This window comes from Labrus bergylta, chromosome 15 (genome assembly GCF_963930695.1).
Source record: "Labrus bergylta chromosome 15, fLabBer1.1, whole genome shotgun sequence".
Classification (NCBI taxonomy): Eukaryota; Metazoa; Chordata; class Actinopteri; order Labriformes; family Labridae; genus Labrus; species Labrus bergylta.
This window is the reverse complement of record NC_089209.1, coordinates 27,269,925-27,296,396: the sequence shown is the minus strand read 5'-3', so window position 1 is coordinate 27,296,396 and position 26,472 is coordinate 27,269,925. Positions and strand designations below refer to the sequence as shown.

At 39.2% G+C, this 26,472-nt stretch overlaps 1 protein-coding gene across 1 annotated transcript in view; it reads right to left on the bottom strand.

Moving 5' to 3' along the window:
• Positions 1–1,657: 1,657 nt before the first annotated feature.
• LOC109991663 (adhesion G protein-coupled receptor F5-like) overlaps positions 1,658–26,472 on the bottom strand; it is a 39,551-nt gene continuing 14,736 nt past the window's right edge. The window contains exons 10-39 of the mRNA XM_065964134.1: positions 26,295–26,465; positions 26,143–26,187; positions 25,876–25,987; positions 21,795–22,114; positions 21,501–21,671; positions 21,349–21,393; positions 21,128–21,193; positions 20,387–20,461; positions 20,114–20,186; positions 19,786–19,844; positions 19,573–19,725; positions 19,266–19,436; positions 19,114–19,158; positions 18,359–18,424; positions 16,475–16,549; positions 15,789–15,848; positions 15,322–15,390; positions 11,356–11,462; positions 11,192–11,250; positions 10,971–11,110; positions 10,665–10,880; positions 9,803–10,012; positions 9,549–9,713; positions 9,279–9,457; positions 7,203–7,367; positions 5,698–7,098; positions 5,553–5,594; positions 5,296–5,352; positions 1,975–2,038; positions 1,658–1,901 (exon numbers count right to left, since the gene is read on the bottom strand). Coding sequence (XP_065820206.1) covers positions 1,831–1,901; positions 1,975–2,038; positions 5,296–5,352; positions 5,553–5,594; positions 5,698–7,098; positions 7,203–7,367; positions 9,279–9,457; positions 9,549–9,713; positions 9,803–10,012; positions 10,665–10,880; positions 10,971–11,110; positions 11,192–11,250; positions 11,356–11,462; positions 15,322–15,390; positions 15,789–15,848; positions 16,475–16,549; positions 18,359–18,424; positions 19,114–19,158; positions 19,266–19,436; positions 19,573–19,725; positions 19,786–19,844; positions 20,114–20,186; positions 20,387–20,461; positions 21,128–21,193; positions 21,349–21,393; positions 21,501–21,671; positions 21,795–22,114; positions 25,876–25,987; positions 26,143–26,187; positions 26,295–26,465 — 4,652 coding nt within the window. The 3' untranslated portion in view covers positions 1,658–1,830. The remainder of the gene's footprint in view (positions 1,902–1,974; positions 2,039–5,295; positions 5,353–5,552; positions 5,595–5,697; positions 7,099–7,202; positions 7,368–9,278; positions 9,458–9,548; positions 9,714–9,802; positions 10,013–10,664; positions 10,881–10,970; positions 11,111–11,191; positions 11,251–11,355; positions 11,463–15,321; positions 15,391–15,788; positions 15,849–16,474; positions 16,550–18,358; positions 18,425–19,113; positions 19,159–19,265; positions 19,437–19,572; positions 19,726–19,785; positions 19,845–20,113; positions 20,187–20,386; positions 20,462–21,127; positions 21,194–21,348; positions 21,394–21,500; positions 21,672–21,794; positions 22,115–25,875; positions 25,988–26,142; positions 26,188–26,294; positions 26,466–26,472) is intronic.

Sequence of the window (26,472 nt, the reverse complement as noted above, 5' to 3'; positions counted from 1 at the left end):
CGCACATCACTAGATTAGGTGCTGAGTCGAAAAAAATACTGACAAAGACTCGCAACACTGAGGCTCCCAAATACTTATTTAATTGCTATGTGCATTTAGACGAACACAACGTTCCGAGCCCGACTTGGCTCTTCCTCAGGTGCTGAGTCACCCAAAATATTAGTGGACTATGTTAAAGGTTTCATTGTCGTCTGTATGCAGCTGTCGAGGTAGTGAGAAGATGTGTGGAAGGTGCTCAAGCTTCTAAGAAAAACGTGCATGACTGCAGAACAGAGCAGTGTCCGTTTAGCCCTGGGGAACAAGTGCTAGCTCTGTTGCCACTGCAGGTCTCACTATTTCAGGCAAAGTTTGCTGGCCCATACACTGAGAAAGTTTCAAATCAGAACTACTTGATTTCAACCCCAAGTCATACAAAGTCATCTCAATTATGTCGTGTAAATCTGTTGAAGCTGTACTATGAACATGACTGTCATGTCGCTAATGACAAAGTTGGAGGATTTTGGCCCCACATTAATGGTTGAATCAGTTCTTTCATATTTCCCAGAGGTGGGATTGGACAGTGAGATAGGTGTTAAGTGATCCTTTTATTTGTGGTAGGTTAAGAAAGAGTCATTGTGTCAGTTAGACAGTTTATCAAGTCATTTGCCTGTGTTATAGAGAACTGAGCTGATAGAGCTCATCATGAAGTTCCCAATGCTTTTTGGTGATATACCAACTCAGACAAATCTCATTGACCACACAAAGGTCAAAGCTATTATGCAGTATCACGTGCCCACTAAGAAAAGTTCAACTGACACCAACTTAATTCTTCGACTATTGAGAAGGGAGTGTTAGACTTAGTTTGGTTTTCAAGCACTTTGAGGTTTTATGTTGGGTCTGGTGTCAGTCCCTTCGTGGTTTAGGGCGGGGTCACTGGCAATCTGTACCGTGCCTAAGCACCCTTCAACCCTGAAGTCCAGTTCATCTGACCAGTGTGACCTCTCCGTGCCATGCTCAGGAACGGTTCACTTCCTTGGCCATGGCACGCTTTGAAGAGGTGTGCTTCAGCACGGTACACTTCATGCACGAGCACAAACACAGCCTTTATTATGGAGAAATCCGGATTTTTCTGTCTGTATATGAGTAAAATGACTCAAAGTAAAGACACAAAGTAGTTGTCATTTTCTTCAATGTGCGCCCACAGACTCGGCCGCGGGTCTATTTTATTTTTTAATTTATTCATGGCTGTGTCTGATTAAAATTACTGAAAATAAGCCTCAAAGTCAGTAAAGTAGCGGTCATGTACTTTGTGTTGTTCTCCGATGTGCAGACATGGACTCCATTGCGCATCCCTTTTTAAAAAAAATTATCGAGTCCATCTGTTTGTAAACACGCTTCATAATAACATAAAGCATGCATATGCTGTTACGAAGTTATGTACAAGAGGTAATCATGCTTAGGCAAGGTTTGTCTTGAAGCAGTGTGACCGCAGGCTGTGAAAGCCAGCGGGGGAATGGGGAGGGGGGGGGGCAATCGTGCTTCAGAACAGCGCCGTACAGATTGCCAGTGTGACCGCGCTACAGTACACAGACCAGAACCCTCTTACTTTCCTTTGTTCAACTTAGACTATAGGCAAGAGGATTTATATGTTGCCATTCTATAAAAATGTACTCAGAAATACAACATCTAATTATACTTTAATGTTAGAAGTTAAAGTAGATATAATTGGCAGAGACAGAAACTTAAAGGTCACATATAATACTCTTTTTCAACAAGTATAAATAAGTCTCCTTAAAAACATGTCTGTGAAGTTTCTTATTAAAAATCCACTCTGATCCTGTGTTTTTGTTGTCAAAATTTGATGAATCTCTCTGTTGAACCACCGCTGCTTGAGTTTATTGCTTCTGATACCCTGTAAATATCTGTAAGAGAAACAACAAATTGTTGAATGCACAGTAGTTTCAAAGAAAATGTAAAAGTGCCTCTATAACTTACTTCTTCTTCTTCCATGTAATTGATTTATCCAGTTTAGTCCACTCAGATAAAAAATGCCTGTGCTCTTTGGTAGGAACAAATTATACATATTAAATTCAGTTAATACAGACATTTTTTTTACATTTTCATTGAGACTTAGTGCAATAAAACTTAATCTAAAATTCTACAATTCTACAATTCACTTAGCAAACGCTTTTATCCAAAGCGACATACATCAGAGAGTAAGTACAACACAAGCAAGGATCTAGAAAAAAGGGAACAATGTCAGTAAGAGCAAACGATCAACTTTGAGTCCGATTGGACACACAGGTGCTGACAGGCATTGCACAGAGGCAAAGCACAACACTGACGGCAGTTCTTGAGAGCTCTAGTCAGTATAGAAACCATCTTATAAGTCATCATTATCAAACAAAACCAATCGTCACAACCATCATCATCATCTATGATATCGAAACCATCATCATTAAGTTAGTAGGTATTCATGAAAGAGCTGGGTCTTTAGCTTTTTCTTAAAGGTGCAGAGAGACTCTGCAGATCGAATGGAGTTTGGAAGTTCATTCCACCACCGGGAGGCAACCGAGGAGAAGAGTCTAGTCAGGGACTTAAGACCCTGTTGTGAAGGTATCAGACGCCTTTCATTGGCAGAGCATAGTGGGCGGGAGGGAGTGTAGACCTGGATGAGAGAGTTAAAGTAAGGAGGAGCCGTTTTTGTCGCTGTTTTGTAAGAGTTTTCAATTTGATGCAAGCGGTAACTGGGAGCCAGTGTAAGGAGATGAACAGCGGAGTAACATGTGCTCTTTTAGGAAGGTTGAAGACCAGTCATGCTGTTGCATTTTGTATCATTTGCAGAGGTTTGATAGTACATTTAGGAAGACCTGCCAGTAGAGAGTTGCAATAATTGATGTGTGATATCACAAGAGCCTGTACCAGGAGCTGTGTAACGTGTTCTGACAGGTAAGGTCTGATCTTCCTGATGTTGTACAGGGCAAATCGACATGACCGGGCAATCGAAGCTACTTGAACCTTAAAAGTTAGCTGGTCATCAATCATGACACCCAGGTTCCGGGCAGACTTTGTGGGCATGAGTTTGGTTGTTCCAAGCTGGATATTGATCTGTGGTTGCATAGAGGGACTGGCTGGGATGACAAGGAGCTCAGTCTTTGAAAGATTGAGTTGAAGGTGCCGTTCATTCATCCATTTAGAGATATCAGCAAGGCATGATGAGATTCTTGCAGAGACTGTAACGTCGTCTGGCGGGAATGACAGGAAGAGCTGGGTATCGTCAGCATAGCAGTGGTATGAGAAGCCATGAGAGCGGATTATTGAACCAAGTGAGCTTGTGTATATGGAGAAGAGAAGGGGACCAAGCACTGATCCTTGACCCTGTGGATAAGCTGTGCGCTTTGGACACTTCTCCCTTCCACGACACTCTAAAGGATCGCCCAGAGAGGTAGGACACGAACCAGCAGAGGGCAGATCCTGAAATGCCAAGTTCAGAGAGCATGGATAGGAGGATTTGATGGTTGACTGTGTCAAAGGCAGCAGACAGGTCTAGCAGTAACAGAACTGAGGACTGACCCGCAGCTCTGGCAGCTCGTAGTGATTCTGTTACTGGCAGTAGTGCAGTTTCAGTAGAGTGGCCCCGCTTAAAGCCTGACTGATTTGGGTCAAACAGATTGTTCCTGGACAGGAACTCAGAAACTTGCTTAAAGACTGTGTGCTCAAGTATTTTTGACAGAAAGGGCAGAAGATAAACCGGTCTGTAGTTTTCAACCTGGGCTGGGTTTAGTCACATTATCATCTGGAACACCAAATCAGTTAAACTTCAGGGATTTCAATCCATCCATCTAGGAAGCACAAGTGATTATGAATCAATTTAACCTGCTTGGGTGCAAATGAAAGTGAAAACAGGTGCAATGGAGAGGCAAAAGCAAGACAACACCCATAATGGGAATGGTTTGCATGTGATGGACACAGACTCTCTCCTTTCCTTATATTCACTAACAGATAATTCTGAAGTTTTTTAACGTGCTAGTGTCTGTTTTTTATTTATTTTCTTTTAAGTGATGCAGAACAATACAATACTGCACGGCATAAACAAAGGCAAAACAAAGACAAGCAGAAAATCCCTTTATAACATTTTTTCAACTTGTATTTATGTTGAGGGTGTTGAAGGGTCCTGTTTGTGTGTGTGTGTGTGTGTGTGTGCCTGAGTGTGTATAATTCAAGTGTGTGCTTGTATCTTTAGTTGTTGGGGACAGCAAAAAGACGTTTTGGATTTTTTTTCCTATGTATATATATATCTATATATATGTATATTATAATAATTTTTATTCTTGCAGTCATTTTCATTGTGTGATGTAGGGGTGCCCCTGTCTCAGCTGCCCCCAGACCCTGCATAGGGGGCCAGGTGATAGGGTCGCCTACTGCCAACCTCTCATCAAGCTCGAACAATCCCCAGACCTGATGGGAGGGGATCTGTTGGTATTGGTACACGGCGGTATCATCTGATTAATCAATTCTTTTAAAACATTTTTTTTTATGTATTTGTATTTATTATTATTATTATTATTATTATTATCATTAAGTCATTTTTCATCCTCCTTTATCTTTCGCTTTTAAAGATGAACAAATGAGAGGATGGAGGGGGTAATGGACAATAACAGTTGTGTTCCAGTGTAGTGTGTTGGGCTTGGTATTAATAACAGTGATATAAATTGTGTAGATCATAATTATATTGATAATAATGATAATTATTTTAGAATTACATTCATTCAGATTATTTAACTATATGATTTACTAGTGTAATATTATAGTTATCATTGTGCTAGTGTCTTTGTCACTCCTGGTAACAGGTTTGTAACAAAGAGGTACTGGTTCAAAGGATGTGGGAACGTTATCTAGGCATATTTGCACTTTAGCTTGTAGACTGAGCAAGACAGTGCAAAACATTTATTTGCACATTAAGGAGGGACTACATGTGTTTATAGGGTCTGGGTGTTTAGCTTTAAGATTGATTGTCTATTTGTAAATTAAATATTTATGTCAGATATTATATGTAGAATTATACTATACATTTAAAAATATCAGAACAATTGTACATGATGATTTTACCAATTAATATAAATGCAAACACCTCTGTGGAAAGAAAAACTAGTTTGAGGCTATTCATAGAGATCTGATGTGCAATTTGAGTCTTCCCTTACATTTTTGAGCAGTGTAGTAATGAACAAAGACATTCTAATGAATGAAACAATAAACTTGACTAACTTTGGACACAGTAAACATACTCGTGTGAATAACAAAAAAAAAAAAACCTACTCTTGTCTGATCAGATCCTGTGGGTGATGTCCATAATTTTAGGAGGATAGAACGGATCTACAGGTACACACACATTTTTGCACATGTCAAATAGAAAATGATTAAACTACAATATTGCCTACAATATACTTTATACAATAAACTACAATATTGCAAAAAACTGAATCAATCTTCTTTTTTTTCATCTGCCTTTTTCAAGCAAATCAGCATTAAAATACATTCCCAAAATGTATAATGACTCCTTAAAGTTAACATACCTTTGAATCAAAGAGTGTCCCAAACACCAAAATGAAGAAACCCTGAGGAAAGAATTATATTTATTTTATTATAAAATGTTTTATTACACAAAAATACTGCATGTAAGCACCAAATTACAACTTGCATTTAAACAGATGCACATACCTGTAGTGAATTGAAGAATGCAAAGGCAATTTGGATTCCTTTATTTGTTGAGAATACCACTGTTCCAACTCCCAAAGACCATGTGAGACCAAACAATGGAGTCAAAATGACTATGCACCTTGCAATGATCATCAGTGTATGCTTTTCTTCTGTTTGTGCTGTGTCTCCCACGCCTCTTCTCAGCATTTTGAACAATACCACAATAACAACTAAAATGTTGATGAAAACTATTGTCAAGGCAGGTACCACTAAAGCCAGGATGGCCTTTGTCTCCATCCAGTTGAGCCAACAAGCGTTGTATCTTCTGATGTATCCATGTCCTGGTCCTGTGACAGCAACTGTAGTAACAGCAATAATTAGAGGGCATCCGTAGCCTAAACTGAAGCTTATGGCCAACATGGTTGACTTGGACATGTGGGAGAAGACCATGACTGTTCGGTAAAAGAGCAGAAGGCCTGACACAAGCATCCAAAAGAACAAAGCCAGGTAGAAAAAGTGTGTAAAAAATGTTACTGTGCTGCATGGTCCAAATGGAACTTCATAGTCCTTCCCGGGATTTTCCAGGGTGCTGTTAGCAAAAGAGGCACCAACAAGGAAACAGATGTCAGCAATCATCAAAGAGATGGCGGTATTAATAATGGAAACATGACGCATGAAAGAGGTGTTATTTCTGGTAATGGCTTTCCAAACGTATCCTTCAATAATGAGACATATTCCCAAGCTTGCAAGAGATATCCCAACTCCAACGTAAGTGATTATATCCAAAGCTTCTGTAAGTTCCGGAGGGATATCTGTTGCCATCAGAATAGAGAAGGAAGTGAGATGGTTGCAGCTGCAGGTAACCGTGTTGTTTATGTCAGAAACAAATGTGCACCCATCATCATCCCAAGCGCCGAAATTGTGAAAGAGTGTGAAGTTCCAGAAGACGCACTGTGGGTTCAGAGATAGGGATTTGTTCCGCTTGTCAAAGCTCAGACTGAAATTCTGAATGGTTTCATTTATTTTAACTAGTACTACTGCAGCATTGATAGCATGAGCAACGACAGAGTCATTGTTGGTGGCATTGAAGCGGGTGGCCTCAAAGCTGGAGTTCCGTGCTGGAATAACATTATTGAGGGTGGGGAAGGTGATTGTGGTGATTAAGACATTGCTAATGCCGGTGTGTGGAATTTCTAAGAGAATCCATGAATTAAGATCTGCCCCGAACGAGTTGTTAAATGTGGTTCTGTTGAGTAGAATCTGTTCAGTCACAATGTCAAACTCCCCTACCAATCCATTTGAGAGAGTCTCGAGAGAACCCAATAACTCTGAGCTCGCATTACCAGTTTGATTTGCGTTCAAAAATGCCCAGGATTCTCTTGAATCATCACTGATGATGACATCAACTGTTTCGAGAATTTTCTGAAGATAGAGACATTTTATTGTGAGGTTAAAACTTTGTGAGAATTTGATACAACAACACATATTCTTTACAAATAGGCTTCTAATGGGAAGGTTAAACCTACCTTCATCCCAGATTCACTGACAGCAATGCTAACATTTGCAATGATGCTTATGATTTTAATAATAGCTGCTATGGTTGCGGAGGAATTTGCAGTTTCTGTTTTGGCTCCCTGGACGGCATCACTTAGATTTGCCAGGAATTGTGGCACTTCCTCCAGACCCAAATCCTTGAAAAAAATTTAATTAACAACACAATCACATCTTATGACTTATTTATTAGTATGGGATATCAAACTATTCTGTATACATTCTCAAATGCTTCTCTTGAACTACTAAATACTGTTACAGACAACAATAGTGCACAGGCCATGTTAAAAGAATTATACATTATCAACGTTTTCACATGTGCACTCCTGAAAATATCTAGATTAGTTTAGGAGGACTGCTCTGAATATTCTCGTGACCTGGCTGTTCACACGAGATCCCAATCAGACAAGAGGAGGAGGTTTCTCCTGAAGTAAAACGTGATGTGACGAAAAGAGAACGAAGTGGAAGTAACCCGAAGCAGCAGTATAACGGCAATAACGAGATCCTGATCTCATAAGATTATAGAGATCAGTACCCTATACGCTGATGGTGCTGCAGCACCTAGTCAGGCACAATTCGGCTATGAAGCACCGCCCAGCTTCTCTGTTAACTTGTTGTCTAGAATTAAAGAGTATTTTAAATAAAAACTCCTCTCCATAAGGTTTATTTAATAAACAATACATCACCGTGTTCTACAAATGTATTTATTTGACAGAATGAGGGAGAAAGGCTCTTTAAAGTGACGCGGCTGGCCTGGTCTGCTCCTTCTGAAGCATCTGGTGTAACGGTGAAGTGAGCTTGAGAGGGAGAGACGAGTTGGGTCCGGTACAGTTAAGCACAGATATGGAGGGACATAACTCAAGTTAGAACAAATTGTAGATGCAGACTGATGCCGTCCAAACTGCTTCAACATGCGTTCACTGCGCTTATGGTCTACACATCCACTCGTCACCTTCACTGCTCTGTTTATTAAAAACTATACACTTTAACAACAACGAGAAGCACGCACGCTAAGAAACCGACACACTGTCCAGTGTAGTAGTGCTGTCCATCGTTCTGAAACATCAGCTTATGCTGATCTCTTAATTACGAGATCAGCATTTCCTAATCACGAGATCCTGATCTCGTGATTAGGAAATAATGTGTCCAATTATTTTTCTTTGGTGAATGCGATGTGCTTCCTTAAAGAGGTGATATGGAAAACAATATGTACATTATTTATTAAAGCTTTTCACTGTTGCACAGACTTCTGTTAAATAGCTTTAAGAAATAAAGTAGTTACACATAAAAATATAATTAAAGTTTTGCTTTATATTTACTCTTTTTGTTTGACCACCCTGTAAAATGTTATGTTTTGAGGTTTAAAATATAAGGGTTTTGACATATGTGTAATGAATTGTAAAAATGAATAAAGATAAGCTAATGAGAACTTGGAAAAAAGACTGGAACTTGAGATTAATATTTAAACCACACATATGGTAATAGTTAGATTTGATGTTTGCATTTGAACTTGTGTGTGATATTTCCATAAAGAAATGTGGCCCAGGAGTATAATTTAACACAACGTGCAATACTGAAACAAACTTTGCAATAACCTTGAAATACCATCATGTTGACACTGCACTTTATACACAGTATATTACTTATTGTCCTCACGATTTCAAAACAAGTCTGCTTGCTCATTGGTCAAGGCAGTGTTTCCCAAACTTTTTCTGCCATTTACACTCACTACTTTTTTGTACAGTTCCCTGCCCCCTCCCTACGATTGATTTTGCATTGGATATTGCCTATAATAATTATATAACTTATAATTATAACTAATCTATGTGTCATTTGTTCACTTATTTTCTGTTTTCATTGCTCCTTTGAGCAACGTCATTCCCGCATCAGAGGCTAAAGCTATGACCATCAAATTGAATGTGCATCCCGCTCTTAGTGCTGAGAACTATTATGTTCATCTCATCCATGCATAGAACCAGCCCCTGAAAAGTTTGGCTGCCTGTTTCAGAGAGTTGCTCTGGGAAAGGTTGTTATCCCAGTAGATCACCTACCTGTGAAACAATTAACAACTCCTTGATGGGTGGAATTATGCAAGAGTCCTCATTTAGTTGCCACTCTCCTGTTTCTTGACAGACAGCAGACTTTCTTCCCTCTTGTCCCGGACCACACTCTATTGTTGATATGTCCCCGCCTCGGCCAGTCCCATACTGAGCATTGTCACATTTGACATCTTAAAGAGTTAATTTTTAATATGTATTAAACCAAAATATAGTAACAATAGCTTATAAACAGAGTATAAACATTCTTAATAATACTCTTACCTTCTCTGAAAATTGTCATCGTAGTTGTCAGTTGATAACCCTCTGGTTTAACTACCTTACACATGAATTGGATTTCTTTTAGCTGTGTTTCACTGCAGCGTCCTAGCTTGTAATGATGCACAATGCAGTAAGTCTCCCAGTTGACATTGGAATCTGTGTACATATCTGACACAAAAACAGAATGAGAAATATTGGTAGTAGCTGCCAGCATTGTCAGATTGAAGAGTTTTCATCATCACTTCACTACTTGGTACCTGAAGATAAAACTGTTGTGGCATGAAACCACTTGATTGTAAAGGAGGACTGCACACAACACCTAAGACTTTGGATTAGTCCATCCTTGCATTTAATATTAACTTTACTCCGTAGTCTCAAAACGGGAGCTGGTTTGATGTCATCTCCTGTTAGAAGTCCTTTTTGATGGAAATCCACTTCTTCACCTCTTAGAGTACATTCATAAAGTCCTGTGATTGAGGAAGCAAAAATAAATTTGCAAATAACAGAAAAGTGGATAGTTGCAACAACAAGTTTTGTAAAAAAAAAAGCTGACTTTAATGTTTGATCTGATGTCATCTCACTGTGCTTTCTAAAGTAGCTTTATAGTGTGTACAGGGTGGGAAACACCAGAGGCCCCACAACACGATATTATAATGATACTTGAGTTATGTAACAATATTATAGCGATTTTAAACTTTTTGCGATGTGCTGAGAATTGCGATACAATATATTGCTATTTAACTTTTTAAAGTGCATATTATTTCTACACAATGGGAGTCAAGCCCACAGACTTACCGACACTGTGATAAAAGTAAAACCCTTGTGCTTGCACCTCACAATCTGAACTGTTGGTATTTCAGTCTAATCAAACTGAACTGGACACAAACATATATGGACGACTGTACAATTGCAGTAATTTTCAACAATGCGACTTCAGCAATTAAAAATTACTTTGCGGTCATGATTCGATATAATATCACAACGGAAAATATTGCTATACTATGCTGTATTGATTTTTCCCCCACCTCTAGTTACTAATGAAATAAAAATTGACAGTTACTGGGATTTCTTGGTAGCTGTTTTCTTATAAATTAACAGCTTTAGAAAACGTTGCCTTACCAATATCAAGAAGGATGACACTGTTAACTGTAAGCAAAGACATTGTGCTTAAAGTAGTTATTTTAATCCTTCCACTGTTTTTAATTTCTCGTCCATTAAATTTCCAGTTGGCAACAGAAATGTGTCCAACATTTATGTTCGTAGGAGGGGGGCCACAAGTAAGTGTCATGGAGTTTCCAGTATAAGTGAGTTCCGGAGGGCTAATAGGAGTTGGACCTTTTGGGAAAAAGTTGGGAAAAGTAAGAGATCAATAGGTAAACAACTTGTTAAAAACTTAAGTAATGATTTTTTTTTTTTTTTACTTACTGTTGTAAAATGCAACTACTGGGCCAATGGTTGGGGCTATAATCTGCATTGCTTCTGGGAGTTTGTCATTTGCCTCAGCAATTTCATTCAGAATAACTTGTGTCGTCTTCACAACAAAACTGGTGATTATGCTGCCTTTACTGTAAGCACAAAAGCCAAAGATGTGATGTGAAATATAAAAGATATGACTGTTACTGTTGCTAACGTCAGAATGACCATACCTGAATGCCCTCACAAAAACACTGACAAACCCTGTGATTCCTTTATACTGCTCTTGTAACTGAGAGAGGGGAATGTGAAATACAGAAATATCAACATGAGAACACAAAGTGCTGAAATGAAAGTTAAATCCTAGAGATGGATGTAATCTTAACAAAACACTTACCACTGAATTAATTCTTGATTCAAGATCCTTGTATGCAAAACTTGTTGCATTATTCAGTTCTGCTGTGAATGTCTTGTTTAATACGAATGACATTTCCACATCAAATCCTGTTAATAAAATACAGAAAAAACTATTTGACTTTTCATCAGTTTAAATTTATGTCTTTGTCGCTAGAATAATAGGCAGGCATGAAAACGAAGAGAGCGATGAACATCTTTCCTCATTTACAGCAGAGCATATGTGTAAGGACACACTCTCTGGCTTCTCACTGGGGTTGGTGAATGAATCACCTAAGTGCAGAGTCAGGTGTGTTTGTGGCTGATTGGCCTTGATTAAAACCAGGTGTGGGGCGCTTATATATACTCCTGGAATTCAGCACTCTGTGCTGACTCATTATCTCACTTTCAGAGGTAGTGAGAGGTTCTCCCTGTGTTATCTGTGTGTTCATTAACACAAACAAATTACTTCCTGTGTATTTGTGTCTATTGCCAAAATAACTTGGGGTGCTGGGTAGTTGATATACCCCAGCCTTTTGTGTTGAGTTTTAAGGCCTCCCTGGCAGCCTTTACTTTTGTGAATTGTTTCTGGGTCTCCCGGACTATTTAGTTTCGAGTCAGCTGCTTGGCAGCAGTGGTTTAGTTGATAATTTTCAGTGCATTAGTTAGGAGTGTTTTGGCTCTATACTATTTTCAAGCTCCAGCAATACTTGGAAGTATTATCAAATTAGACTGACCCGTTTCGTCTTATAGCCTTCATCAGGGTCATCAAGAAACAGATTGCAAACATAATTTAAATAGGGTAGGTACGAAATTGAGACAACTTAAATGAGCAAGACAGGGCATGAGAGACGCAGCAAGTCCCTGCATTTAGTTGAAGGGATACTGCTGTACTGGAATTTATACTAAAGGCTATAATTTATGTCCATCCTGCATTTGTTCCCCTTCCCAAAATGTTGAACACACTAAATCATCATGCCAATGGTCCAATATGTAGTCTGTGGCGATTATAGTCTGTTGGAGCCCTATGCAAAAATGTATGGGGGGGGGCTCGAACCAGCAGACAGGGCAACAAAAGTGAGTGCTGTCAGATGGGGCTCCATTAGAAAGGTTTCCTACTGTCATTGCAAAATTTGCACATATTGAGCCACTGCCGTGGTTCAAAGTTTGTCAGCCCTCTGGGGCCCCAAGCAGTTGCCTGCCTTGCCTGTTGACAAGCAGCACTTCTCTTTATGTTTGTTTCCTAACACAAAGGCTATAAAAACACAATTTGCAAGTGTGTTCCTTTGATAATAATTTGAGTCATATAGACCATAGTTTTTTTTCTGGTAGAAACATTACTTGCTTCTTTGGACATGTATAATATTTTATTTATTCTTCACTGAACTTTAAGAGTTTATTGAGCTGACCTCAAACAAAAAATTGATTTACCAATTTTGTCTGTAACTTACAAATATTTGTTGTGGTAAGCATTTGATATATTTCTACCCCAAAGGGGACAATAAGATAGCTTTAACAAAGCTTTCTTAACAAAAAGGTACTGTCACTAGAAGCCCTATGACCGTGTCGGTCGGAGCAGCAAAGTTTCGCCCTCCAAGGGCTGCTACAGCCGTCCCTCCCTCTTTAGGGAACGGTTTATGTACTTGACACCAGTATGGTAGCATTTCACTCCCCTCTCAGGACCATAGGTACGTGACTCATTTGATTTAATTCTCCTTGCATTAGTTAATGTTACTTTGTATCAAGTTAGCGGCTGTGTTTTGACAAAACTAACTAGTCAACGTAAAGTTACAGGTGTTTGCAACCCTTGACGGTGAAGGCAGTATTTGTGCTTCCCGCTCCTGGTACTGGATTGTATTTTGGTTATTTTTTAAGTCTTTTAAAAAAGAAAGCGATGCTGGTATGCCGCTAAAGGTACTTATAAGTATAGCCAGCTGTGGTGTCCGTACTGAGTGTCCTGTCCCTCCAGGGCTTCTAGGGGGCAGGGGGCCAGACTCTGAGGCCTTGGGGCCGGCTGTCAGTTACTATTCCAACCAGCAGTTCAGACATTAGGCTGCTCATGCTTCAGACCTCTGGGCTTTTACATGAACCCAGTTCCAATGGCAGCCCCCCACCTCAGGCCGTGTCAAAAAGACCATCATCAGCGACCCAACAAAAGCCCTAGTGCTGGACAAGGAGTTATCTGCCCTCCTGGTCAAGGACACAATCAATGCGGTAGATCCTCTGTCGCACCCCAGAGGTTTCTTTCCAACATACTACCTTGTGACAAAAGACAAGTGGATTCCGTCCAGTTTTGGACTTGAGGGGATGAAATGCATACATGAAAATGTTGCAATTCCATATGATAACCACGGCGACAGATGTTCTGTGAACTGTCGCCCAGAGGGAAAGGTTTACGTCATAGACTTGAAGGACGCCTACTTTCATGTCCCTATTTCACGTATAACACATAACACGCAGGCAGTTTCTGCGTTTTGCCTATCAAGGCCACCACTGGCGGTTCAGGGTACTTCCATTTGGGCTCTCAGTGTTCACCCATGACGCCAACGTTGTTCCTCTGCAGTCTCAGGGCATGAAGATTCTGCCTTATCTGGACGACTGACTGATCTGCGCCCCATCCCGTGCACAGGTGGTCTAGGACACAGCTTGCATTCTTTCCCACGTGGCTCAGCTGGGCCTCAAGGTAAACCTAGAAAAAGGTTTCCTGAAATGGTAAATGGACCTGAGCTTATATCGCGCTTTTCTAGTCTGCCGACTACTCAAAGCGCTTTTACGCTGCATGTCACACCCACCCATTCACACACTGATGGTATTGATGTAGTATCATCCATCAGAAGTAACTAATCCCATTCATACACCGCCACCGAAGCAGCAGGAGCCATTCGGGGTTAAGTGTCTTGCCCAAGGACACATCGGACATGTTGCCCAGCTGGGGATCAAACCCTGGACCTTCCGGTTGAGAGGCGACGACTCTACCAACTGAGCCACAGCCACCCTGAACCCCTCTCAGATCATGACCATCAATTGGTGTGGCATTGGACACATCCCCATCCATCCCCTAATTGTTCTGCTCCTCCTGCCCCTCTTTCAAAGGGTCAGGTCACTGCCCTTTGTCAGGTTCCTGCGTTTCTTGGGCAAGCTAACATCTGTCTCAGCCGTTTTTCTGTTGGACTTACTGTCACTCTGACACCTGCAGAGGTGGCTGATCAGCTTACAATTGGATACCAAGTGGCACAGACATCGGAAGTTCAGCGTGCAACAGCAGTGACTCCTTGCCCTGGTCCCATGGAGGGACATGGCTTACAAGTCCAGGGGCGTCCCTATGGGCTCTTGGCTATACCGGCAAGATACCTGACCCTCAGGATGGGATGCAGTGTGGAAGGACAGGATAGCTCAGGGACAGTGGTCTGGGCGAGACCGCACAGAACACATCAATGTGCTTGAGATGTGAGCATTGCACCTAGCTCTCCAGCACTTTCTGCCGTACCTGAGAGGAAGGTATGTGCTCATAAGGTCAGACAAAACAGTCTTTCATATCAACCATCAGGACGGCACCAAGTTTGCACGGCTGATGTATGTGTCCAAGGGCCTCCTGTCTGCTCAGCCTGTAGGCAATATATTTGCTGGGCGCCTCCAACCAGAGGTGGTGCACACAGGATAACAAATGTGCCGTTGCCTCATGGGCATCGCTGAGCACATGCTCCAGGTACTACAGGGTGAATGTTTCCACTCCCAATCCACTGGGGGTGTACCTCCTGCTAGATTCCTCGTGACTTTGCTGATGTAAGTCATTCAGTGCTTTAAGCACTACTATCTGGAGATCAGCAGAGATGAAATAGGTAGGTATGACTTCCCTGTTTCAGTTGTTGCTGTAGAGGTTGAATCTGGAAACACACACACTGATGAACACTTGCATGTAAATTTCAACCAGAGGGCTGTTATTTCGTTCCTTATTTCTAAAGTAACATACCATTACTAGTTGTTGGTGACACTGTTGGTGTTGTGGTGGTCAAAGGTGTTGTGGCTATAGGTGACGAACCTGCAGAGATAATTTGAGGACGAAAGAAATCAGTTGAAGTAACTGCTAGGCTATCAGCACCTCCCTGTTTCTGATTTTTTTTCTCCCCAATGTCGATATTGGTATCGGCCCTAAAGGTCCTATATCAGTTGGGTCCTAGCATTAAGTACAGCAAGTAATTGTAATTGCTTGAAAATGAAATGAATCTAAAGTGATTGTCTGCTGAAAAGAAGCCACACTCTACTGATGTTGAAAATACTTCAGCCAAGTGCCGTTTGAATGCGTGTTGTAATTAGATTTAGATATCCATTTATTGAATGAAACAAAATAAGAAGTTTCAGTTTAGAACAATGACTGTATTTCCTAAGTGTTTGAATATTTTTCTACTTTCAAGAAATACATTTACAGGTATGACTTACCTGTTTCAGTCATTGGTGTAGAAGTCGTCTGCACAACTGTTGTAACAACTGTAGTTGAATCTGGAAAGACAAATAATGTTACGGTTCAGTGTGTAGAACAACGAGTAGAGATGGACCCAAGTGCAGAATGAACTAAAAGTCTTTAATAAACAAAAAGGCAAACAAAAACTACTCCCAAGATTAAACAAAAAACACACGGATCAAAAACAGGTAGCCACAGTGGAGCACGAGAAAAAACTGACGTACCAAAGAATGACATACCACCACATACAACATACAATGAACTGACCCAGGAGGGAAGAAACACAGAGACTAAATAGACACAGGGGGGTCATCAAACACAGGTGAAACTAACAAGACACAGGTGAGGACAATCAGGGCAATCACACTGGGAAACACACAGGCAGGAATACAAGAAACACAGAGGACAACTACAAACTAAATCATGAAACACTAAAAACACACTAGAACAAGAACAAACACTAAACACTGAAAAACAAAACTAAAAAAAGACCAACTCATAACAAATAAGTTGTTTTAATTTTCCCACTGACAGTGACGTAGTGGTGAAATTAAAACACACACAAACACACACACACAATAATGAACCTAATATTGATGAACACTTTCATGTTAATTTCAACCAGAGTGCTGTTATTTCGTCTCTTATTTCTAAAATAACATACCGTTACTAGTAGTTGTTGGTGACACTGTCTGTGTTGTGGTGGTCAAAGGTGTTGTGGCTGTAGATGACAAACCTGCTAAGAACATATTTCACAAACAAAAATGTTAATGCTAAAAATAGAAACTGGAATGATTAATGCTACGATGACTTAGTTAAAAAGTTTCAGGAAATATCACTGCAGGAATTTGTCCCATGATTTTAATAAAAACATATTGTTTATTTAAATGACAGCCAAAAGACTTTCATCTTGAAATGGTCATTATATGACCTTGTCAGTTGTCCTTGACAGAGAAATTAAGTCAAGTGCAGAAAATGTAGTTAATTTCCTTAATGTTGTATATTTATAGACTATTACACATGGCTGTTTTAAATGTTGTCTCTGCACGTCTTGTGTGCACATCTGTTTTGACATTGTTTGTTGAATCTGGAAATGTAAATGTACGATCATTTTCTACATCATACTGAGACTGAAACCTGTTTAGTGATAAACTATAGAAACAAATTGAGGTAAATTTGGATAATGAAAGAAAGTATATGTATGAATGATTATTTTCAGGGCCTTACTTTCTTCTATCTTGGCATGTGGCTCGATGAAGAACTCACTTTTAAGGTTCCATGTAAAAACTCTTGTCTCCAAGTTGCGAGAGAAAGTTTTCGTTTTGTACAGAAACAAATCAAGTTTTCCATTATCGTGCAGAAAAAGAATCATTGAAGCTGTGTTCTTGTCAGTGATGGATTACGGCGATGTCATTTATAGACATGCTGCAGCTTCAACTCTGAAGCCTCTGGACTCCGTATATCACTCCGCCCTCAGGTTTGTAACTGTGATCGATTTGACACTCATCACTGTGATCTGTATGAGAGGGTCGGTAACAAACACTGGTTTTTATATATCTTTAAGGCTCCTATTGGAAAACTTCCACCTTACATCACAGACCTGTTGGAGTGGAATACGGGCGCCTACATGACCCGTTCTTCTGATTGGCTCGTTCTTAAAGTCCCTCGAGCTTTTACTGAACTCGGTAAATCGGCATTCTCTTTTGTTGATCAAAACTCGAGGAACGCCCTCTAGCAAACTCTAAAGATTGGAGTTCTTCCCTCTCTTCCAGAGTTCAGGAATTTGATTTTGAACCACTTTGTGTCAAATTGTAACTGTTTTAAATGATCTCAGTGGTTTTTGTCACTAATTCTGAGTGTTTGTTGTGTTTTTTGCTGGTTTTACTGTGCTTGTAATCTCAACGGAATTGGAAATGAGGGAAACCTCAGTGTCCTTTCGAGAATAAATAAAGACTTGAAATGAAATCAAATGGAAAATCTTCGACATTACAGGGAGAATACAGATAGGGCGGTAGTTGCTAACCAAATCACAGTCACATGTTTTAAAGATTGGTGTCATGACTGCCTTTTTTTTTTTTTTTTCCAACATATTTTTATTAAAGCAAGTTCAAAACATACAGTGCAATTGGGATGCAGTCAACATTTTTCTTTTTTCCTCAGAACTGTCTTTTTCAAGTTATTTGGAAATGTACAAGTTCTAATTAATAAATTAATAAGATGAGTCAGAGGTGTAATCAGTATAGAGCTATATTTTTTTAATGAATTGAAGCATCCAAGTTATAAACGACTTTAGCCTTAGGATTTGATAGTTTCTTGATTACTTCTGTACATTTTTTTCAGTTACCTCTTTTAAACAAAAGGATTCGGATGATGCTATAGACTCTGTGTTATTTGTGGTTGTTGATCAGTCAAAATTATTTGTTAATTCCTCAACTGATTTTGTGATTTAGTGTGTTGTCACAGTTTCACTACAGATGAGTTCACATCTGTCATAATAAGTGATGATGAGTCTGGAATAAACAAACTACATCAAGAAAAATCCTGGTACCATTAATTGTTGGTGACATGGTCAGCACTGTTGTGTTCAGATGTGTTGAAGCACTCGGCGTTGAATCTGCAAAAAAACATTTTTATCAACATATGTTGAAATTAATGATCAAGAAAATAATAATACATTCTAGGAAGACACTACAAATTTCCAGTACAGTGTGCTGTAAAGTAAGTAGTGTGTGATTTCAGACACAGCCTTAGGGCACGGTCACACTGGCCAGCCGTACCGTGCCCAAGCACGCTTCAACGCTAAAGTCCAGTTCGTTTGGCCAGTGTGACCGCTCCGTATCGTGCTCAGGCACGGTACACTTCCTTTGCTTTGGCACACTTTCGGAGAGGTATGCGTCCACACGGACTCGCGCACTGACTCGGCCGCACGTCTATTTTATTTGTTAATTTATTCATGGCTGTGTCTGATTAAAATGGCTTAAAATAAGCTGTAACATCAGTAAAGTAGCTGTCATGCTCTCTGTTTTTCTCTGATGTGCAGACGCGGATTCGACTGCGCGTCTCTCTCTCTCTCTCTCGTCCGCCTGTTTGTAAATTGAGCATGCTTCATAATAACATAAAGCGTGCATGTGTTGTATTACGACGTTATGTACAAGAGGTAATCGTGCTTAGGCACGGATAGTCTTGTGTAGTGTGACCGCGGGCCGTGCTGGCCAGCGTGGAAATGGCGCAGCAGGGGGGCAATCATTGGGTACAGCACGGTACAGATGACCAGTGTGACCGCGCCCTTAGTCTCAGTCCTACTTGTAGGTGATGGAGAGGATGTTGCATTAGGACACCATGTGAAGCCTGTTAGGGGGAAAAGAAGGTAAAGTACATGAACTGCTATAAGAGAACAGGTTTGAAAGAAAAACATCTCTGTCTGATGATTTCCTCATCATGATCAAATAGCTTACTGTGTAGATCAACAGACTTGCAATATCTTCCATCAGGGGGAATGGCATTGATGCATCCACATGTGTTATCGGTGATGCTGTCACATGATCCATACAGCACACACTGGTCACATGACCAACGATGCCCATCCTCACATCTGCACTGAATACCATAGCTGCTTGCAGAGCAAACTGGAGATCAACACATTGTCAAAGTGTCATTCTCTAGTGTCATTCTTTAGGATCATGATGTAGTGTAAAAATGTCCTTCACATGTGTATGATGCTTATCATCAAATAAATCAAATAACAGAAGCTATTAGCTCTACCTGTAGAAATGTTGACATCAGAGATTTGTATTTGCTCATTGATGCTGAGAGGGTAGCTGATGTTTCTCAGAATAGTCCTCAGCTGATATACTTCTGTGACATCTGACATGTTCAACTCAACAGAAATCAGGTATTCATTCACAACAGGAAGAGCTGCAGAGACAATTTGAGGACAAAAGAAATCAGTTGAAATAACTGCTAGGCTATCAGCACCGCCCTGTTTCGAAATTGTTTTCTCCCCAATGTCGATATCAGTATCGGCCCCAAAGGTCCTATATCGGTTGGGTCCTAGCATTAAGTACAGTAAGTAATTGTAATTGCTTTAAAAACAAATGAATCTAAAGTGATTGTCTGCTGAAAAAAAGCCACACTCTATTGATGTTAAAAATACTTCAGCCAAGTGCAGTTTGAATGAGTGTTGTAATATTTAGATTTAGATATCTATTTATTGAATGAAACAAAATAAGAAGTTCCAGTTCTGAACAATGGCTGTATTTCCTAAGTGTTTACATGTTTTTATACTTTTAAGAAATACATTTACAGGTATGACTTGCCTGTTTCAGTCATTGGTGTAGAAGTTGTGTGCACAACTGTTGTAACAACTGCAGTTGAATCTGGAATGACAAATACATTGTTTTAATTTTCACACTGACAGTGACTTAGTGGTGAAATTAAAACACACACACACACACACACACACACACACACACACACACACACACACACACACACACACACACAAACAAATGAACACTTTCATGTAAATTTCAACCAGAGGGCTGTTACTTCGTCTCTTATTTCTAAAATAACATACCGTTTCTAGTAGTTGTGGGTGACGCTGTCTGTGTGGTGATGGTCAAAGGTGTGGTGGCTGTAGGTGACGAACCTGCTTAGAACATTTTCACAAACATAAATGTTCATGCTAACAATAGAAACTGGAATGATTAATGCTACGATGACTTAGTGAAAAGTTTCAGGAAATATCACTGCAGGAGTTTGTTCCATGATTTTAATAAAAACATGTTGGTTATTTAAATGTGTCCTTTCGAGAATAAATAAAGACTTGAAATGAAATCAAATGGAAAATCTTCGACATTACAGGGAGAATACAGATAGGGCGGTAGTTGCTAACCAAATCACAGTCACATGTTTTAAAGATTGGTGTCATGACTGCCTTTTTCAAGTTATTTGGAAATGTACAAGTTCTAATTGATGAATTACTAAGATGAGTCAGAGGTGTAATCAGTATAGAGCTATATTTTTTTAATGAATTGAGCATCCAAATTATAAATGACTTTAGCCTTAGGATTTGATAGTTTCTTGATTACTTCTGTACATTTTTTTCAGTTACCTCTTTTAAACAAAAGGATTCGGATGATGCTATAGACTCTGTGTTATTTGTGGTTGTTGAGCAGTCAAAATTATTTGTTAATTCCTCAACTGATTTTGTGATTTAGTGTGTTGTCACAGTTTCACTAAAGATGAGTTCACATCTGTCATAATAAGTGATGATGAGTCTGGAATAAACAAACTACATCAAGAAAAATCCTGGTACCATTAATTGTTGGCGACATGGTCAGCACTGTTGTGTTCAGATGTGTTGAAGCACTCGGCGTTGAATCTGCAAAGAACATTTTTTATGAACATATGTTAAAATGAATGATAAAGAAAATATTAATACATTCTAGGAAGCCACTACAGTGACAAATTCCCAGTACAGTGCGCTGTAAAGTAAGTAGTGTGTGATTTCAGACACAGCCTTAGTCTCAGTCCTACTTGTAGGTGATGGAGAGGATGTTGCATTAGGACACCATGTGAAGCCTGTCAGGGGGAAAAGAAGGTAAAGTACATGAACTGCTATAAGAGAACAGGTTTGAAAGAAAAACATCTCTGTCTGATGATTTCCTCATCATGATCAAATAGCTTACTGTGTAGATCAACAGACTTGCAATATCTTCCATCAGGGGGAATGGCATTGATGCATCCACATGTGTTATCAGTGATGTTGTCACATGATCCATACAGCACACACTGGTCACATGACCAACGATGCCCATCCTCACATCTGCACTGAATACCATAGCTGCTTGCAGAGCAAACTGGAGATCAACACATTGTCAAAGTTTCATTCTCCAGGATCATGATGTAGTGTAAAAATGTCCTTCACATGTGTATGATGCTTATCATCAAATAAATCAAATAACAGAAGCTATTAGCTCTACCTGTAGAAATGTTGACATCAGAGATTTGTATTTGCTCATTGATGCTGAGAGGGTAGCTGATGTTTCTCAGAATAGTCCTCAGCTGATATACTTCTGTGACATCTGACATGTTCAACTCAACAGAAATCAGGTATTCATTCACAACAGGAAGAGCTGCAGAGACAATTTGAGGACAAAAGAAATCAGTTGAAATAACTGCTAGGCTATCAGCACCGCCCTGTTTCGAAATTGTTTTCTCCCCAATGTCGATATCAGTATCGGCCCCAAAGGTCCTATATCGGTTGGGTCCTAGCATTAAGTACAGTAAGTAATTGTAATTGCTTTAAAAACAAATGAATCTAAAGTGATTGTCTGCTGAAAAAAAGCCACACTCTATTGATGTTAAAAATACTTCAGCCAAGTGCAGTTTGAATGAGTGTTGTAATATTTAGATTTAGATATCTATTTATTGAATGAAACAAAATAAGAAGTTCCAGTTCTGAACAATGGCTGTATTTCCTAAGTGTTTACATGTTTTTATACTTTTAAGAAATACATTTACAGGTATGACTTGCCTGTTTCAGTCATTGGTGTAGAAGTTGTGTGCACAACTGTTGTAACAACTGCAGTTGAATCTGGAATGACAAATACATTGTTTTAATTTTCACACTGACAGTGACTTAGTGGTGAAATTAAAACACACAAACACACACACACACACACACACACACAAACAAATGAACACTTTCATGTAAATTTCAACCAGAGGGCTGTTACTTCGTCTCTTATTTCTAAAATAACATACCGTTTCTAGTAGTTGTGGGTGACGCTGTCTGTGTGGTGATGGTCAAAGGTGTGGTGGCTGTAGGTGACGAACCTGCTTAGAACATTTTCACAAACATAAATGTTCATGCTAACAATAGAAACTGGAATGATTAATGCTACGATGACTTAGTGAAAAGTTTCAGGAAATATCACTGCAGGAGTTTGTTCCATGATTTTAATAAAAACATGTTGGTTATTTAAATGACAGCCAAAAGACTTTCATCTTGAAATGGTCATTATATGACCTTGTCAGTTGTCCTTGACAGAGAAATTAAGTCAAGTGCAGAAAATGTAGTTCATTTTCTTAATGTTGCTTATTTAAAGACTATTAACGAATATTTTTACCCTCTTCACCTGGCTGTTTTAAATGTTGTCTCTGCACATCTTGTGTGCACATCTGTTTTGCATTGTTTGTTGAATCTGGAAATGTAAATGTACTATCATCTTCTACATCATACTGAGACTGAAACCTGTTTAGTGATAAAGTATAGAAACACATTGAGGTTAATTTGGATAATGAAAGAATGTACATGTATGAATGATTCTTCTATGTTAAAGTGAATTTATTTATTTAAGGGGAAGTTCAATTTCACATAGTTTCAATACAAAGCATGAAACTGATGTGATGCATAAAGTGTATACAGCTACTGTTCATTTCCAACTCGTGTCCCCAGTTGGGCCTTTTTGTAAACAAACAGATTAAAATGTACAACATTCGATTACATAAAACAGCATAACACTATATGAGGATATATCAAAATACATGTACAACAATACAAATGCTATAAATCAGTTTAAAATACAGTTTTAAGATACTATTTAAAAGTGGGTACAGCTCTGGTTTGCTTTTAGCCAGCATTTCACCTTTTTTGTATACCATTTAAGTCTGAGATTCATTTTATTTCAAGAGGTAATGTGTTCCAGAGTTTACCGCCTTTGACTGAGAAGGCTGATTGACCAAATGTAGATCTACACTGTTGTATGCTACAGTTTTCATTCACAGTGCTTCTCGTTACCCTGTTTCCGTCCTGTCTTTGAACATATCTGGAGAAAGGTTCAGGAGCCAGATTGTTGATACATTTAAAAACAAGTTTAAGGAAACATAAGTGCATAAAGCTCTCAAAACTGAGTAGATTGTGTTTTTTCAGTATGTGACAGTGATGCCACAGGACAGGTTTTTTGTCCATTATTTTCAGGGCCTGGTTGTATAGTGATGATAGGTTTCTGATTGTAGAGGGTGACGCTTGTGACCAAACTGCCATACAGTCTGAGAAATGAGAGAAGATCATTGAATGCATGAGCACCTGTGCTGCTTGAGTTGGTATGTAGTGTCTTATTAATTTAAAGCACTTCAGGTTGTTCTTGATTGTTTTGCTCAAACCTCTCAATTGATTTTTTCAAGAAATTGAAAGATGGTAACTTAGACAGAAGAATGTCATGGTTGAAAGTGTCAAATGCCTTCTTTAAGTCAAGAAACACTGCTCCAACAACATAACCAAACTATTTGCAGTTTCTGTTGAATATTTTTGTCTGAAACCAAATTGTTGAGGATGAAAGAGTTGATTTGTCTCCGGACTGTCAAAAACCTGTTCTGCCACAAACTTTTCAAGTACCTCTTTTTATAGATCTGTCAAAAGCTTTTGATACAGTCGATCATCACCTTCTTTTAAAGAAATTAGATGCTATTGGGTTGGATAGAAGTACATGTGCCTGGTTTCAGGATTATTTGTTTGAAAGGCGTCAAGTGTGTTAAGCTAGTTTATGTTAAATCTGAATTTTTGTTCATTAATAGAGGTGTCCCACAAGGTTCAGTCCTGGGACCCATGCTCTTCACTGTTTATGTTAATGACATTGTTTCTTCTTTGAATGGTTGTCATTCCCATTTCTATGCAGACGACACTATTTTGTATTGTACTGCAGATTCTGTACAGTTAGCTATCAAGAACTTTCAACTTCCTTTTAACTCTGTTCAAGAATATCTCATTAGCCAAAAACTGCTACTTAATAAAAACAAAATTTATGCTATTCTCGAGAGCCAAAAATATTGATTACGAGAGTGTACGCATATCTTCTTTAAATGGCTCAGACATCGAGAGAGTAAATGAGTATAAATATCTTGGCATGTGGCTCGATGAGGAACTCACTTTTAAGTTCCATGTAAAAACTCTTGTCTCCAAGTTGCGAGAGAAAGTTTTCTTTTTGTACAGAAACAAATCAAGTTTTCCATTATCGTGCAGAAAAAGAATCATTGAAGCTGTGTTCTTGTCAGTGATGGATTACGGCGATGTCATTTATAGACATGCTGCAGCTTCAACTCTGAAGCCTCTGGACACCGTATATCACTCCGCCCTCAGGTTTATAACTGTGATCGATTTGACACTCATCACTGTGATCTGTATGAGAGGGTCGGTAACAAACACTGGTTTTTATATATCTTTAAGGCTCCTATTGGAAAACTTCCACCTTACATCACAGACCTGTTGGAGTGGAATACGGGCGCCTACATGACCCGTTCTTCTGATTGGCTCGTTCTTAAAGTCCCTCGAGCTTTTACTGAACTCGGTAAATCGGCATTCTCTTTTGTTGATCAAAACTCGAGGAACGCCCTCTAGCAAACTCTAAAGATTGGAGTTCTTCCCTCTCTTCCAGAGTTCAGGAATTTGATTTTGAACCACTTTGTGTCAAATTGTAACTGTTTTAAATGATCTCAGTGGTTTTTGTCACTAATTCTGAGTGTTTGTTGTGTTTTTTGCTGGTTTTACTGTGCTTGTAATCTCAACGGAATTGGAAATGAGGGAAACCTCAGTGTCCTTTCGAGAATAAATAAAGACTTGAAATGAAATCAAATGGAAAATCTTCGACATTACAGGGAGAATACAGATAGGGCGGTAGTTGCTAACCAAATCACAGTCACATGTTTTAAAGATTGGTGTCATGACTGCCTTTTTCAAGTTATTTGGAAATGTACAAGTTCTAATTGATGAATTACTAAGATGAGTCAGAGGTGTAATCAGTATAGAGCTATATTTTTTTAATGAATTGAGCATCCAAATTATAAATGACTTTAGCCTTAGGATTTGATAGTTTCTTGATTACTTCTGTACATTTTTTTCAGTTACCTCTTTTAAACAAAAGGATTCGGATGATGCTATAGACTCTGTGTTATTTGTGGTTGTTGAGCAGTCAAAATTATTTGTTAATTCCTCAACTGATTTTGTGATTTAGTGTGTTGTCACAGTTTCACTAAAGATGAGTTCACATCTGTCATAATAAGTGATGATGAGTCTGGAATAAACAAACTACATCAAGAAAAATCCTGGTACCATTAATTGTTGGCGACATGGTCAGCACTGTTGTGTTCAGATGTGTTGAAGCACTCGGCGTTGAATCTGCAAAGAACATTTTTTATGAACATATGTTAAAATGAATGATAAAGAAAATATTAATACATTCTAGGAAGCCACTACAGTGACAAATTCCCAGTACAGTGCGCTGTAAAGTAAGTAGTGTGTGATTTCAGACACAGCCTTAGTCTCAGTCCTACTTGTAGGTGATGGAGAGGATGTTGCATTAGGACACCATGTGAAGCCTGTCAGGGGGAAAAGAAGGTAAAGTACATGAACTGCTATAAGAGAACAGGTTTGAAAGAAAAACATCTCTGTCTGATGATTTCCTCATCATGATCAAATAGCTTACTGTGTAGATCAACAGACTTGCAATATCTTCCATCAGGGGGAATGGCATTGATGCATCCACATGTGTTATCAGTGATGTTGTCACATGATCCATACAGCACACACTGGTCACATGACCAACGATGCCCATCCTCACATCTGCACTGAATACCATAGCTGCTTGCAGAGCAAACTGGAGA